Source organism: Brienomyrus brachyistius, unplaced genomic scaffold (assembly GCF_023856365.1).
Source record: "Brienomyrus brachyistius isolate T26 unplaced genomic scaffold, BBRACH_0.4 scaffold51, whole genome shotgun sequence".
NCBI lineage: Eukaryota > Metazoa > Chordata > Actinopteri > Osteoglossiformes > Mormyridae > Brienomyrus > Brienomyrus brachyistius.
In genome coordinates, this window is record NW_026042326.1 from 1,998,306 (window position 1) to 2,013,793 (window position 15,488).

Here is a 15,488-nt window from a genome sequence, read left to right on the forward strand (position 1 = left end):
CAACAGCCATAGTTATGTTGTGTTAGGTTGCAGGTAAGCTAAGCTAAAGTAATGGGTCTTCAGTCGAGATTTAAAGACTGAGACCGAATGAGCATCCCGAACATAGGCTGGTAGACCGTTCCACAATATTGAAGCCCTACAGCAGAATGCTTTACTGCTCGCTCTCACTTTATTTGTGTGTGGAACGACAAGGAAACCTGCATTCTGTGATCTGAGTGGACGATGCGGCTTGTAAACTTGAAGATTTTCTGTCAGGTAGGCAGGAGCTAGACCTTTAAGCGCCTTATATTTATGTAAGAGAACTTTGAAGTCGGCTCTGAACCTAGCAGGAAGCCAAAGCAGGGAACTAAGAACAGGGGTTATGTGTTCAAATTTCCTGCTCCTGGTGACAATTCAAGCTGCCGCATTTTTAATATGCTGCAAGGTATTTAATGTGCAGTGTGTGCTCCCAGGTGACAGAGCATTACAGTAGTCTAACCTATTTTATACAAAGGCATGTATCAATTTCTCTGTGTCTTGAATGGTAAGAAATCTTTGCAGTTTGGTGATGTGTAGCTGTAGGAATCACGCCATTCATAATGCACTTACATTACACCTAGGTTACGGGCTGAGCTGTCGAGGGAAAAGATCAGCCCTTTGGAGTGGAGGGCCGAGATTATAAAATTCCTACCTGCAGACCTGCCTCCAAACAGAACCCTAGTTTTCTGAGCATTTAGTGATAAGTAGTTTTCAGCCATCCAGGTTTAAATTTGAAATATTTAGCTACGGTGACAATAGATGTGGTGCCGTTAGGTGTAACTGAAATGCATATTTCTTTCAGGAAGTTTTCTTTGGTATGGTGGTGCTCCATACAAAAAAACTACAGTGAGTAATAAAAGCAACAAGTATTAAGAAACAAAGGATCAAAAAAGGAGGATGGGTGGAGGCAGGGACTGCCACTGGGGGTCAGAGGGCTTGTCAATGAGTTCAGTTGCTGAAGGGAAGAAACCATTTTTGTGGTGTGTGGTTCTGGTCTTGATGGACCTCAGTCTTTTGCCAGACAGTAGTGATTTGAACATGTTTTGTGAAACACCCACCCAGAGGTGTACAGATCCTTGAGGGATGGCAGATTTCAGTCAATCACCTTCTCTGTAGAGCAGATGATGTGCTGCAGTCAGCCCATGTCTTTGGCAGTGGCAGCAGCATACCAGATGGTGATGGAGTAGGTGAGGATGGACTCGATGGCTGTGTAGAAGTGTACAATTGTTGTCCTTGGCAAGTTGAACTTCAGCTGCCGTAGGACGTACATCATCTGTTGGGCTTTTTTATGAGGAGCCCCACCTTGAGATCCTAGGAGATGATGCCCAGGAAGCAGAAGGACTCCACTGTATTGGCCAGGGACTCATGCGGGTGGGGAGGGGTTGAGCCAGGATAGTCCACTACCATCTCCACTGTCAGAGCAGTGTCAGAGCATCTCCACTGCACCAGATCAGCAGATGATGATTCACTCTCCTGTAGATGGACTCACCCTTCCAGAGATAAGCCCAATGAGGGTGGTGTTGTCCACAAATCTCAGTAGCATGAAGGAATGTTGACTAGAGGTGCAGTTGTTGGTGTACAGCAGAAGAGACAGGACGCAGCTTTGAAGGCAACTGGTGCTTATGATCAGGAAGTCAGAGATGTGCTTCCCCAGCTTTACATACTGCTTCCTGTTAGACAGGAAGTCAGTGATCCACCTGCAGATGAAGCTCAGCACACCCAGCTGGGAGAGCTTGTGCTAGAGTAGAGCTGGGATGATCATACTGAATGCAGAGCTGATGTCCACAAATAGAATCCTGACATCACATCCAAGACAATCCAGGTGCTGGATGATAAACTGAAGAGCTGTGTTAATAGCATTGTCTGCAGATCTGCATTGGGTCCAGGAGAGAGTCGGTGATAGATCTGAGACGCTCAAATGACTTCATTACCGTAGGTCATGGCAACAGGTCTGTAGTCATTCAGTCCTGAGATCCTGGGCTTCTTGGGGATGGGAATGATAGTGGAGGTTTTGAACCAGGCTGGCACAGGGTATGTCTCTACCCTCATGGACTTCTATAACCAACGCTAAAACAACAGAGCCAACTCCATGACACGTGACCCCTTGCACACATCAGAGAGCCTGTTCACCCTCCTGCCATCTGGAGAAAAGGCTCCAAAGCATTCTGTACACTTCACCAGGCTATATAGGAGTCAGACTATCAGACTTCTCAGCTGCCACCCTCTTATAAATGGTTCTTATAAATGCTCATTTACACTACACTGTTTCTGCGGTTACTTGAGCTAAATCTGTTCAGTCTCAAGCAAAGGAGACTGAGGGGGGATATGATCCAGGTATATAAGATTCTAACAGGTTTGGATGCTGTTCAACCAAATAGTTACTTCAGCATTAGTTTAAATACACGAACTCGTGGCCATAGGTGGAAATTAGCGGGAGAACATTTCAAGCTGGATTTAAGGAAGCACTTCTTTACACGGCGCGTAGTCAGAGTATGGAATAGCCTTCCTGATAATGTAGTGCAAGCTGAATCCTTGGGTTCCTTTAAATCAGAGCTAGATAAGATTTTAACGACTCTGAGCTATTAGTTTAGTTCTCCCCAAGCGAGCTTGATGGGCCGAATGGCCTCCTCTCGTTTGTATAGTTCTTATGTTCTTATGCTGTTTGTACAGCCTGTTTATGTGCAATGTTTGCTTGTATTATATGCATTGTTGTTCTGTACTGGTTTTATTCTACTTTAATTTTTTCAAATTGTATTCTGCATTATTATGTATTATATCAGCTGTATGATGCTCTGTAGAAACGCAGTTTTGTTTCAGCTGTGTGAAATAACAATACAGTAACTTGACTTACCAGCAGAATTGGAGAATGGACTTTTATTGTGTCAGTATAACCCAATGTTTGTGTCAGTGATGGGTCTGTTCTACTGAAGTCTCCTGTCCTCCCCCACAGAGGTTTCTGACTTGACCATCCCAGAGACCTCAGACAACAGCAGGAAGTTGATGTTAAGGACACGCAGCAAAAGGAAGTTCCTCTTCAAGGTGCCTGAGGAGGAGAGGCTGCAGCAGAGGAGGTGATGTCATATTATGTGATGAGACCCACTCCCACCTCACCCTCATCTAACACATGCTCACCCTACTCTGTGCTGCATGTCCCACAGGGAGATGCTGAAGGACCCATCGCTGCGGTCCAGAATGATTTCTAACCCCATCAACTTCAATCATGTGGTTCACATGGGCCCAGGAGATGGCATGCAGGTTCTGATGGACCTGCCTCTGGTAAGGCCCTGGCAAGCATGCTTTTTACAGGCTGTTGGTGCCCCCTATAAACCACTCTGCGGTGAGACTGCTGGCAAGAGCACCCCCTACAAGCTGATCTCTAGTGAGGCCACTGAGGCCACTCTACATTGTGGCCATTGGCACCCTCTACTGGCCGCTCTCTGACTTGACTGCTTCCTTTTTGCACCCAGTCCTTCACTCATGGTCTTTCTGCCTCTTCTTTTTCTCCTCTCCTCTCTTGTTGGCCAGCAGAGTGAGTCTCACTCCCCTACTCCCTCCCAACACCATGCCTTGATCTCTCCTCCTACCAACTTTGAACACATCTATCACATGAGCCCTATGTCCGCTGAGCTCTATCTACAGAAAGAATCCTCTTCGCAGCAAAGTCTTCCACTCTCCTCCTCTTCCTCCTCTCCCTCCACCTCCTCCTTGGGATGGGTAGGCGCTGCCTTCCCCTCCACCCAACCCTCCTTTGTCCTATTTGTGCTCTGTGCCATTTCTGTCTCTCCTTAACATGTGCCGCTGTGCTCCATGGTCATGTGACCCAAGACAAGTGCGTCAAAAATCCTGTCATGTACACCTGGAGCTGTACTTGCATGCTCTTCGGAAGGCCCGTTTTCTGTGAGGGTGACTCGTTGTTCCCGGAATGAAGGCCTGTGCGTGTTCATCATGCAGTTGTTTCTGTGATGTGATGCCCATTCGGGTGTGGCTGTTTGCCTGTCTCGCCATGTCTCACTGTCCATACGAGCATCTGTACCTGTCCGTCTCTCCCCATGCTCTTCTCACCCATCCCCTCCCCCATCTTTGTCTCCCCCATCACTGGACCAGACTGTCGTGCCATCTTCTCAGGATGAACCTGTAAAGGAGAGGGTACGGCCGGTCTCCAGCATCTCCAGTGCCACCCGGCAGCGGAACAAGCCATTGATCACACACACTGTATCGGGTCAGTACTTCAGGGGTAAAAACACAAACACACACATGCACACACTGAGTCTGGTCTGTACCTCACAGGTACAGACATACACATGTGCACAAACTATGTTTGTCAGGACATCAGACGTGTGTTGATTCTGGCTGTGTCCTGCAGTTACCGGAGACTTGGGCGGCACTGGATCATTACGGAATGTCTCCGATGCTGAGCCAGAGGAGAAAGAGGTGAGGGGCCCTCTGGGCAGAGAGACCATACTCCACATCTCGCAATTCCTTCCTGGAATGAATTTCTGAGTGGTATGCTTAAAGCACCCTCCTAGTTTAAACTTCAGCATGAACAGAGTAGAGTGGATGATCTCCTTGGCCTGCACACACGCAGACTGAAATACAGACTGACTACGTAAATGGAGTGGGTTATCTCTTGGTTCGCACACATGTAGACTGCCCTGTAAGTTCAACTGCTGGTACAACTGGCTGGTACAAAAACTCCTCCTGTTGCAGTGTTGTTGGTAAGTGCTGGTTGCCTAGCACATCCCTTATGTGTCTTCTCCTGTCAACCCCCTCCCCAGCCTGACTTGGACACCACCAAACACTCAACTCCATCTAACAGCTCCAACCCCAGCTGTCCACCCAGCCCCAACTCCCCCCACCGCAGCCAGCTCACCCTGGATGGACTGGACTACTCTACCTTTGATGCTTAATTTCTGTTGCCAGGGGCCCACTGTTGCTTGAAGTGCCAGGCTGTCCTTTAATCCTCACCAGATGCCAGTATCGTCCACCTTCCAGTTCAGTTCTCTCCCAAAGAATGATCAAAGTTCATGCAGTATCTTGAAACGACTCCTCAACTAAACCTGCTCCCATGCTTAATGAGGGTCTTCTCTTATTTGCTTTTTCAAGCCTCTTTTCTTCCCTGTACTGAAGAGGTGGTGTCAGCTGGTGTGCCCATGGGGGTGTAGTAACATGGAAGGGACTCTGGAAGCTGCATTTCAGACTGAATGAGTGTGTAAGGCTTGTCAGCCACCTGCTGGTGGTAGGTGGTATTACAGACAGATGGACAGAATCGCTTGAGTGCGTGCAGATGCATGGATTTCAGGCGTCTGCCCCTGGGTATTTGTAAGCAAGGTTTGTGTGTATACAGAGAACTGCACAAGGTTCTGGCAGGGTCCACAATGAAGGGAGATGACACATTGTAAATATGAGTCCTCTCACAGAAGAAACTGCTTTTAAGATGTACAGCATATTTATGAAAAGCCAAGTTTATCAGAGTTTCATTCAGATAGGAAATTTTCTCCAGTATCCGTCACACTTCCTGGCCAATGAGTGATTTTTTTGTGAGAATTCGTCGAGCCTGTTTGAGAATCTGCTGAAGGTTATTGAATGCTGTTATTGAATTTTATCACTGATAAAATTAACCTGACCTACTAAAGCAGTGTTTCTCACCTCGGTCCTCAGGGACAGTCAGTCGATCCACCTTTTTGCTGGGAGCTGGGAGGGAGCAAAAGTGTGGACTCTCTGGGGATCCTTCAATGCTGGGTTAAGAAACACTGCACTGAACTATATGCCTGTCATGTCTGTCCATGAGAATCTAGCAGGACGAACTACAGTTTTCGGATGTTTTGCTGCTCTTGTTTTGCTGCACATCAATCCTGATCCCAACTGCTGGGTCACGACATTCACGTTTTAATTACAGCATGCCATGATCCTATATGTCCACAAGGTGGTGCACAGTTTAATGTATATTTTACTTTTAGACTGTTATAAAAGTATACATAAGTCTCAGTTTTCTCCCTGTGTTTCAGTACTAGTATTTTTTTAAGGTTTTGGCTGGCGTATGTAACTGCCCATTCTAGTCTACTTTTATCCCATTTCATGTACTTCATGTTATTTGACCCTTTCCAGGTGACAGCCTCACCTTACATGTGGTGGTTATGGGTTTTCAGAAACTCGTCATGCTGTTTTTTTTTTTTTTTAATTCTCCATCTGTTTATGAAAATGGGACTTTGACTCTCCTGCTTTTCTTTAAAAATTCTTAATCTTTGTTATTATTAAATTGTCAGGGATAATTTTAACAAAATAAATGAGGGATATATGTCCATTCTTCCCATCATGTGCTTGTTTGTGGGGGGGCTTTTGCATTGTTTTTGTGCTGGATTCTACATAGTTCTTGATGCACTGATGAAATCTCCTGTAAATGTCATTTAAAGTAGTAGATTGGCAATCTGGTTGAGACATTACTCAGTACTAGATGGAAACAGTGGATCTTTTAAGTTTCTTTTTTTTTATTGCCCACCCCCCCCCTTTGGAGAACAACTTTATTTTACATTAAATTAAAGGTACAGTGTAAAGAGTGGCCACTCCAAAGTACTGTGATTTAAATAAAATAGGGGGAGGGAGAGAGGGGGACACGACACAACAATCGTAACAATATCAGATATTAATCACCATGGTGGAAAAAAATACATTTTATATATATATATATATATATATATATATATATATATATATATATCCATCCATCCATCCATTTTCCAAACCGCTTATCCTATTGGGTCGCGGGGGGTCCGGAGCCTATCCCAGAAGCAATGGGCACGAGGTAGGGAACAACCCAGGATGGGGGGCCAGCCCATCGCAGGGCACACTCACACACTATTCACACCTATGGGCAATTTTAGCAACTCCAATTAGCCTCAGCATGTTTTTGGACTGCGGGGGGAAACCGGAGTATCCGGAGGAAACCCCACGACGACACGGGGAGAACATGCAAACTCCACACACATGTAACCCAGGCGGAGACTCGAACCCGGGTCCCAGAGGTGTGAGGCAACAGTGCTAACCACCATGCCGCCCCCATGTATATATATATATGTGTGTGTGTGTGTGTGTGTGTGTGTGTGTGTGTGTGTGTGTGTGTGTGTGTGTGTGTGTGTGTGTGTGTGTGTGTGTGTGTGTGTGTGTGTGTGTGTGTGTATGTATGTATGTATGTATGTATGTATGTATGTATGTATGTATATATATATATATGTTTAACAGAAATAATAATAAGAATAGTAATAAAGGTGGGATGTAGAAAACAAAGTGTAGGGGAATACAGAATAAAAACAACCATATGAAACATAATACTCATTAAAATGACATCAAACAACCTCTTATGCGCCCATTCTTGTATGTGCAAGTGTAGATGTGAACTGATTTATCATTGGATGTGCTGGCATTTGATGCCGTCAGGGGACGTGACAGCGCCCCCCACCCCCGGGGCAAAGGCAGGGGAAACAAGGCAACCGAGGCCACTCCGCTGCCCCCAACCTCCCCACTGCCCCTCAAAGCCCTAGTGTTGTGTGAAATGTGGTGTCAGGCCCAGGAGAGCAATAAGGGCGTGAACTGTGGATCCCCGACACCGCACAGCCGGCAGGGACACCCAACCGGAGGGCTCACGGGCGCCACAGGCAACAGAGTCCCGCCCCACCACGCCCGATGAGACCCCAGCTAGCAGTCAAGGACAGGACAACCCCGGGCCCCCTGGCAAAAGGGGAGCCGATTCGGCCAGGCAGGGTGACCCCCGCTCCTCGGCCACCCCACAGTGCCCGAGGGCCCAATACCGGGAACGCCAACGGCAGGCGACGGGCCCGGGCAGGCCAGGCCCCACCCGCCCGGGAGCCAGAGCAACAGCCACAAACCCACCCACCCCAGCGCAGCGATGCAGGTGAAACCCAGAGGCCCCGACCCCCCCCAGCACACCGCTCACCCGGGTGGTGGCAGAACCCCTGATCCCCCAGCGGCCACCCTGATAACCCAACCACGTAACCTCAGCCAAGAGGAACACTAGAGGACCCCCACCACCCAGCCCCCATCCCGGGACGGGGGGGGGGGCAAGACTCCACCACCCCCGACAACATTACATTAAAAAATTAATTATTGGAGTCCAACTATGTTCAAATTTGATCAATTGATTTTTCTTACAGGCAGACATCCTCTCCATGGAAACATAATCCAAGAGTAGATTTTTGAACTGAGTTATGTTTAAATTCTCTTTTGGCTTTCAGTTCAGAAGGATTGTTTTCTTGGCAATGGTTAGTACTGTGAGAAGCATGCAAGATTTATTCGTGTCTATATTAATGTTAGTGAGGTCCCCAAGCAGGCCAAGTAAGGGGTTGGGTCGGATGGGATGCCCTAGGTGTGTCGATAAGTCTTTACAAATCCTTTGCCAGAATTCGTTGACCGGCAACGATCTGGTGCGTCCTTCTTACAAGTTACACATATGTCAGTATTTCTGATACCCATCTGGAACATCCTTTGCCCTGTGTAGTGCGTTCTGTGTAAAATTTTGTACTGTAACAGCTGCAGGTTCTTGTTCTGAGTCATTCTAAAAGTATTCAAGCAAATTTGCCTCAAGAAGTTAGTGTCTGGGTTGATGAATAAATCCCTTTCCCATTTGTGGGTAGGGAGTGAGAGTGTTGTATCAGATTCTGCGAGATGGACAGTAGTTTTTTAGTTGGAATTATTAGGAAGTTTGCTATTTTAGCTGAAAGCTCCAGATCTAATTGCTTACGGCACCATCTATTATGTATTATTGATTTAAGCTGAAGATATTCTAAGTATTTGTTTTTGTCAATGCCATAGGTTTCTGCTATTTTGTTCAATGATATCATGCGATTGTCTTGGATTATATGTTTGAGGCACTTGATTCCTTTATTACGCCATGCAAGGAAGTTTATTTCTTTTTATTTAACAGGATGTCAGGGTTGTTCCAGATGGGTGTCAGTTTGCATGGAACCAGTGAAATTTGGTTCATTTTAAGAAATTCCCACCAGGCTGTCAGCGATGTGCTGATGTTAATGCTCTTAAAACAGCAATATGTATATGACTGATAAAAGGCAGGTCCTGGATACGAATATCATTACAGAAAGTTTGCTCGATATCCAGCCAGTTAAAGTCTAAGTTGTTTTGCGTAGTCCATTTTAGGACAAATATCAGTCTATTGGCAAGAAAGTAGTTGTACATATTAGGAAGCTCCATACCACCACAGTTTTTGGGTTTCTGTAAAGTTTTTAAACTTATTCCTGGTGGCTTGGATTTCCATAAATATTTTGAAATTAAGGAGTCCAGGGATTTGAACCAAGCCAGCGGAGGTTGACTCGGAAACATTGAGAACATGTAGTTAATTTTTGGCAAGATCATCATTTTGATTGTTGCTACTCTTCCCATAAGTGACGTGGGCAGATTATTCCACCGTGCCAGGTCATCTTCTGTCTTTTTAAGCAGAGGATTGTGATTTAATCGCGTCAGATCTGACAGCTTGGCAGAAATGTTAATACCCAGGTATCTAATGTTCCCAGATTGAAGTGGGATAGTTGGATTGGACTGAAAGTCACAAGATATTGGAAGAATAGTTGACTTGTTCCAATTAATAGAGTAATCTGAGATGGAGGAGAACTTATCAATGAGTCTTATGGCCTCAGAGAGCCCTGTGGATTTTGAAGAAAAAGTAACACATCATCCGCATAAAGACTAATTTTATGGGTTATATTTGCTGTTTGGGTACCTTTGATATTGTTATTTTTCCGAATTGCTGCTGCCAATGGTTCGATAAATATAGCAAATAGTGATGGAGAAAGTGGACAACCTTGCCTAGTGCCCATTCTGAGAATGAAGCTTGGGGAGATCTGATCATTCGTTTTTACGCAGGCTTTAGGTGAACTGTACCCTGTCAAAAGCCTTTTCTGCATCCAATGAGATGATTATGGCTTCCTTATTTTGAATGTTGCAGTAGTCTATTACGCCAATTAGCTTCCTTATGTTGTTACTGGACTGTCTGCCTTTAATGAAACCCGTTTGATCTGGATGTATTATATAAGGTGTTATTTTTTCAATTCTACTAGCCAGTGCCTTGCTGATTATTTTAAGATTCGCATTTAAGATTGATATTGGTCAATAGCTAGAGGGGAGAGCAGGGTCTTTGTCAGGTTTGAGGAGCAGGTTAATATCTGCACAATTCATATTTGGAGGGATGCTGCAAGTTTCTTTAATTTCTATAACCATTCTATGCGATAGTGGTGCTAGCAGAGGCCAAAATGTTTTGTAGAATTCTGCTGGAAATCCATCTGGACCTGGGGCTTTCCCATTAGGCATACATTGTAGTGCATTGTAAAGTTAGCTGGAAAATTTTTTTGTTACATTTTTGACAAGATTCACCTTTAAAGGGCAGCAGCACCTAATTATACATTACTTTATAACAATTTGTCAAATCAATTCTTGGGGACCTCCAGTCAATCTACATTTTTGCTCCCTGAGCTAAGAGCAAGCAGAAATGAGGACTTTATGGCAGGGAGCAAAAAATGCTGACCATCTGGGGGTTGCAGAGTTTTTTGAGAACTATTGCTTATGATGTATAGTATTACAACCACTCAGACTGGAATGAATGTACATGCACTACAAACAGACAAACAGTCTTATGAAACATTTCTATTATTCTTTCTGGTGCATGATTGTGGAGCACGTAATTTGTATTTTACAAAATGTCAGTTGCCTGTCTGTCTTGGTCCTGTTTGCTTTCTTATTGGTCATACTTGTGATTCTACCATCCCAGTGGAAGGCACACATGATATGTCTTTTAGTGGAAAAATCCATTCACATTGTAAATTGTAACAATGTGGGTCTAATTTGCAGTCATACTCTCCATCCCAGAGAGCCTTGTCTTAGAATTACAATGGGACAAAAAGTGAGGTATCTATTTTGTCCCTGTAATGTGTACATCAGCTTTGCCTGTTTATCCTGTGTAAATATATATAAATATATAAAATGTTAGAGGTTAATGATTTTAAAAACACCCAATACATTCCAAAATTAAAATTAATCCCATCCAATAGCAATGTTTGCACCCAAATTCAGGGCTCGAAATTGCGACCATTTTGGTCGCATATGCTCCCGAAATTTCATCTATGCGACCTCAAAATATATTTGGGAGCATTGGTGCGAGTGCATGTAATTGTTGTCGTGCTACCTGTTTTAATTTCTCTAAAAAATGTTAACAGTACATGTGTGTTCTGTGTGCTGAATGCTGATACGGTGATCGTTCTGCCGTTGAGATTTTAGATTGGTTAATAATAGCTGTCAATCACTCAGTCAGGTGACGGCGCGAACTACAGCGGGGAAATATAAATATAAAGAGGTGAAGAAGCGGGAAAATGAAAAGAACACTGACAGATTTCTTTTGCAAACCACCTAAAGTTACAAATAATGGCGCTGGTGATAGTGATCATGTGGTGAATGTTGATTCACCAGCCGAAAAGAAGGCGTACAGTTTTCGGAGAGAATGGTTGAAAGACTTCGAGTGGCTCCGCTATGAAAATGGCTCTATGCACTGCATTCACTGTAAAACCTGTGGGACGGAGTTTGCAGGTAACACAGCGTTCGCCACTGAATCTACGCACTTTAAGCGCGAGAGCTTGGTCAAACACGGTGAGAGTGCCAAACACAAGAAATGCAGGGACAAATGTGTGGCAAAAACTTCAGTATCATCAGGTTCGATCGTTAAGGCTTTTAATCGTCAGGATACTGCCAGCCGTTCCGCGCAGTTGGCAGAACTGAACGTAAAATTTAACACCGCATACACTATCGCCAAAGAAGAGCTCGCCTTCACTAAATTTAAACCCATGTTGCAGCTAATGAAAAAGAACGGTATTGCAATTAACATGACATATGCAAATGACAAGTCATGCGCCAATATCATCGGCGTAATAGCAGATACCATCCGTGAGAACACTGCCGTTAAAGTATCATCAGCCCAGTACATCTCATTCATGATCGATGGAGACACCGACCTGTCTGTCAAGGAGTGCGTGATTGTGTATGTCCGCATCCTGCTTGACGGACAACCCACGACCATCCTCATCGGGCATGTTGAGGTGGAACATGCTAATGCTGATGGTAAGTTGTTTCTTCTTCTTCTTTTTTCTAATTAATTAATTAATAGCCTATTTGGTATTGCATAGTTGCATAGTTATATATATATATAATGGCAGTATATTAGTCTACTCTATTAATTTCACTTGTAAAAATTGTATTTAGTGTCTTACTGAATGTGTTTGTTGGTTTTTATATTATAAATGGATTTGTTTGTTAAAGTGTTAATGATGTTCGACCCATTTAAACATGTATTTAACTAGTGGGAAATATTTTAGGAATCTATGCAGCCTCTAAGTCAGCATTTGCTGGTCTTGGGGACTCGTGCCACAACTGGATGCAGAAGACAGTGGCTATGGGAGCTAATGGAGCAGCTGTGAATCTTGGGAAGAAGGGAGGTGTATCAGTGAAACTCCAAGAGGAGGCAGGAAAGCATATCATCCCATTTCACTGCATGCCTCATAGGTGAGCTGATAATGGTCATTAACTCACAGGTTGACAAAAAACTAAGGCTTTCTGTCTTGATAGCAAACTAAATTTTCAGATTTGTACTCTATTTGCCCATTATTTTAGATTGGAGCTTGCCCTACTCTCTGCTCAGAAGGATTCACCTTGGGTAGGCAATGTGTACAACCTGCTCCACTTAATTTGGAAGACCTATCACTTCAGCTCTAAATCCAGAAGGGAATTAAAACGCCTTGGAGTCGAACTGGGTGTATCGGTGAACAATCCAGGTGGTGTCAAGGGCACAAGATGGTTGCCACATGTGTCCAGGGCATTGGATGTGCTCCTGAAGCAAGAGAAGAAGGAGGGGACCCTGGAAGATTCTGGGCAGTACACAGCAGTATATGCTCATATGGACCACCTGGCTGCTTCATCAACAAATGCTGATATAGCTGGCAGAGCAAAGCATGTCAGTGTAAAGTATGGGTGGGAATGATCATGGCCTTTGAAACTGTGTGGAACTTTACCTGCTCTGTCATACCTGTATAAATAATTATCTGCACAGTGCTATGTCTTACATGTATAGATATTGCTCATGTAAAGGTATAAATTTATTGTTTTCCTCTTTGTAGATCAAGGAGACAATGGAGGATGGCTCATTTCTGGCTTTCTGCCATTTCTTGGCAGATTTATTTTCTGCCATCAGTAAATACAGCTTGTTACTTCAAAGAAATGATGTGATCCTCCCCCAGGTAAGCTTTACCTTGTGATGAAACAATCAATTATACCATTATTTGAGATCTCAGTTCTTTGCCATGTTAAGACTACAACAAAGTTATGTTTAGATGGAATCACATTAACAGGCAGTCAGCAGCTTGAGGAACCTGATCCTCAACGTTGAAGCAATGGCTGTGAGGCCATGTCCAGGTGGAAAGCTGGCTTCCTTTCATGCAGCCATGAAAACGCAGAGAGATGCTAGGGAGCAGGAGCAGGAAATGCAGCCTCAGTTTATGTTTCGGGTACAACCTTTATAAAAGCTTTTCAAGCGTTCAATTGAACATTCAGTTGATGGTCATACAGGAAAGTCTTACTGATCATTTTAATTTGTGTCATGTAGGTAGGTGTCTTATGCAGACAGGATATTACATGAACTGTAATGTTTTTAGTGTAGTGTAGTGAAATTATATATGAAATTAAGAATTTAGAATCATTTCATTAGTTTTCAATGTATACTCTTCATTTTAATTTGTCAAGGGAGTTCCTTTGAGGAAAGGAGAGGCAGAGAATATGGCTAAGGATGGACCAATCAGTCAGACTGCTCCCAGACTTCAGAAGCAGATAGAGACCACCGTTGCTGCAATAGTTAAACAGCTTCATCTTCGATTTAGCAGCCTGCTTTGTATGTTATTAATCAGGATGTGTAACAGAATATGTAAATGACATACTTTTGGTAACCTACATTAAAATAATTAAATTATTCATCATAAAACTAATAATTAAAAAAAAAAACATTAAAACATTATTTAAAAATATGTGACCCTGGACCATAAATAAGCTTTCCGTTGATGTGTGGTTTGTTAGGACAGGACAATATTTGGATATACAGCTATTTGATATCTGGAATCTGAGGACGGAAAAAAAAAAATTATATATCAAGACTTGCCTTTAAAGTTGTCCAAATAAAGTTCTTAACAGTGCATATTACTAATCAAAAATTAAGTTTTGATATATTTACAGTAGGACTTTTACAATATATATTAATGGAACATGATCTTAATATTCTAATGATTTTTGGCATAAAACAAGAATCAATAATTCTGACCCATACAATGTATTTTTGGCTGGTGCTACAAATGTACCCCAGCGACAAGACTGGTTTTGTGGTCCAGAGTCACATTTTATTACAGAAATGTCTTTTTATTGCTTTTTTTTTTTAGGTCAGGAGGAACATGGAATGGACACTTCAGTAACCAAAGCAGTCAAATGTTTTCACGTGTTCAACCATGATGTTTGGCCAGAGACAGCAGAGGAGTTGGTTGATTATGGAATAGAGGAGGTGACTTTCCTGTTGGACCATTTTCAATATGTACTGGAAAGGTTAATATTCAAAATACAGACTTCTGATTGTTTGTGTTAAAAGCTTTAACATTAAAAAACCAACCAGTGACACTTGGATTGTATTTCATTAAGGAACGGCTGTGACTGTGCCCTTGCCATGGAGGAGTTCCAGACCTTGAAAACCCTAGTGTTCATGTCTTTTAAAGACAAGAGCTACCACAGGTTATGGGAAGTCCTTCTAACCAAGGAACCCTATTCCTCAGATTTACAGGTAGGCTAAGCAAATTAATGTCACAGTAGTTAGATTATCAATGTATTTTAGGCTAAATACTTCTACCCTGACAATGAAATTAAAATTATTTTTATTTCAGAACATCCTTCATCTAGTAAAGATCATGTTAGTCCTTCCTGTATCCTCAGCGCAGTGTGAGAGGGGGTTCTCTATCCAAAAGCGCATAAAGTCAGACATTAGATCTTCATTACACCCCAACTCGGTAGAAGATCTAATTCGAATCAGCGTTGAGGGACCTCCTTTGGAAGCCTTTGATGCTTCAGCCTCAGTCAAAAGATGGATGTCAGAGGGACAGCGAGCCAAAAGACCGAATTTCAAATCCTGGCCACAGGATATGTAAAGCTTCAGTGATTTGTTGTAGCTGTTTGTTGTTAGTATTGATTGGTGTAGTTTTCAAATTAAAGAAATCTGTTAATATACAATTTGTAGTTGTGCTGCTCATTAATTTTTGGTGGGTGCTCCTAAATTTTTGCTGGTGCTCCTAACTTTTTGAAGTTGGGAGCACCAGTGCTACCAAGTAAAAAAGTGAATTTCGAGCCCTGAAATTCATAATATTGAAATAATAATAAAT

General features: G+C 43.2%; 2 protein-coding genes across 6 annotated transcripts in view; both read left to right on the forward strand.

The window, feature by feature from the left end:
* LOC125723782 (serine/threonine-protein kinase MRCK beta-like) overlaps positions 1–6,319 on the forward strand; it is a 60,002-nt gene extending 53,683 nt beyond the window's left edge. For 2 of the 4 annotated variants that reach the window (XM_049000518.1, XM_049000521.1), the window contains 6 exons: positions 2,969–3,089; positions 3,177–3,294; positions 3,544–3,732; positions 4,123–4,237; positions 4,382–4,449; positions 4,794–6,319. In XM_049000518.1, the coding sequence (XP_048856475.1) occupies positions 2,969–3,089; positions 3,177–3,294; positions 3,544–3,732; positions 4,123–4,237; positions 4,382–4,449; positions 4,794–4,925 (743 nt within the window). In that variant the 3' untranslated portion in view covers positions 4,926–6,319. The remainder of the gene's footprint in view (positions 1–2,968; positions 3,090–3,176; positions 3,295–3,543; positions 3,733–4,122; positions 4,238–4,381; positions 4,450–4,793) is intronic. The other 2 variants (XM_049000519.1, XM_049000520.1) reach the window with 2 other exon arrangements.
* Positions 6,320–11,176: 4,857 nt separating this feature from the next.
* LOC125723789 (zinc finger protein 862-like) lies at positions 11,177–15,454 on the forward strand. 2 transcript variants are annotated; one of them, XM_049000568.1, is made up of 9 exons: positions 11,177–12,147; positions 12,402–12,588; positions 12,697–13,036; positions 13,200–13,319; positions 13,431–13,586; positions 13,822–13,966; positions 14,505–14,664; positions 14,758–14,896; positions 14,997–15,454. In XM_049000568.1, the coding sequence occupies exons 1-9, from the start codon at positions 11,406–11,408 to the stop codon at positions 15,255–15,257; spliced, it is 2,250 nt and encodes a 749-aa protein (XP_048856525.1). In that variant the 5' UTR covers positions 11,177–11,405; the 3' UTR covers positions 15,258–15,454. The 2 variants fall into 2 exon arrangements, with proteins under 2 accessions (XP_048856525.1, XP_048856526.1); XM_049000569.1 differs by having other exon boundaries at positions 12,697–12,739.
* The last annotated feature ends 34 nt before the right edge of the window (positions 15,455–15,488 follow it).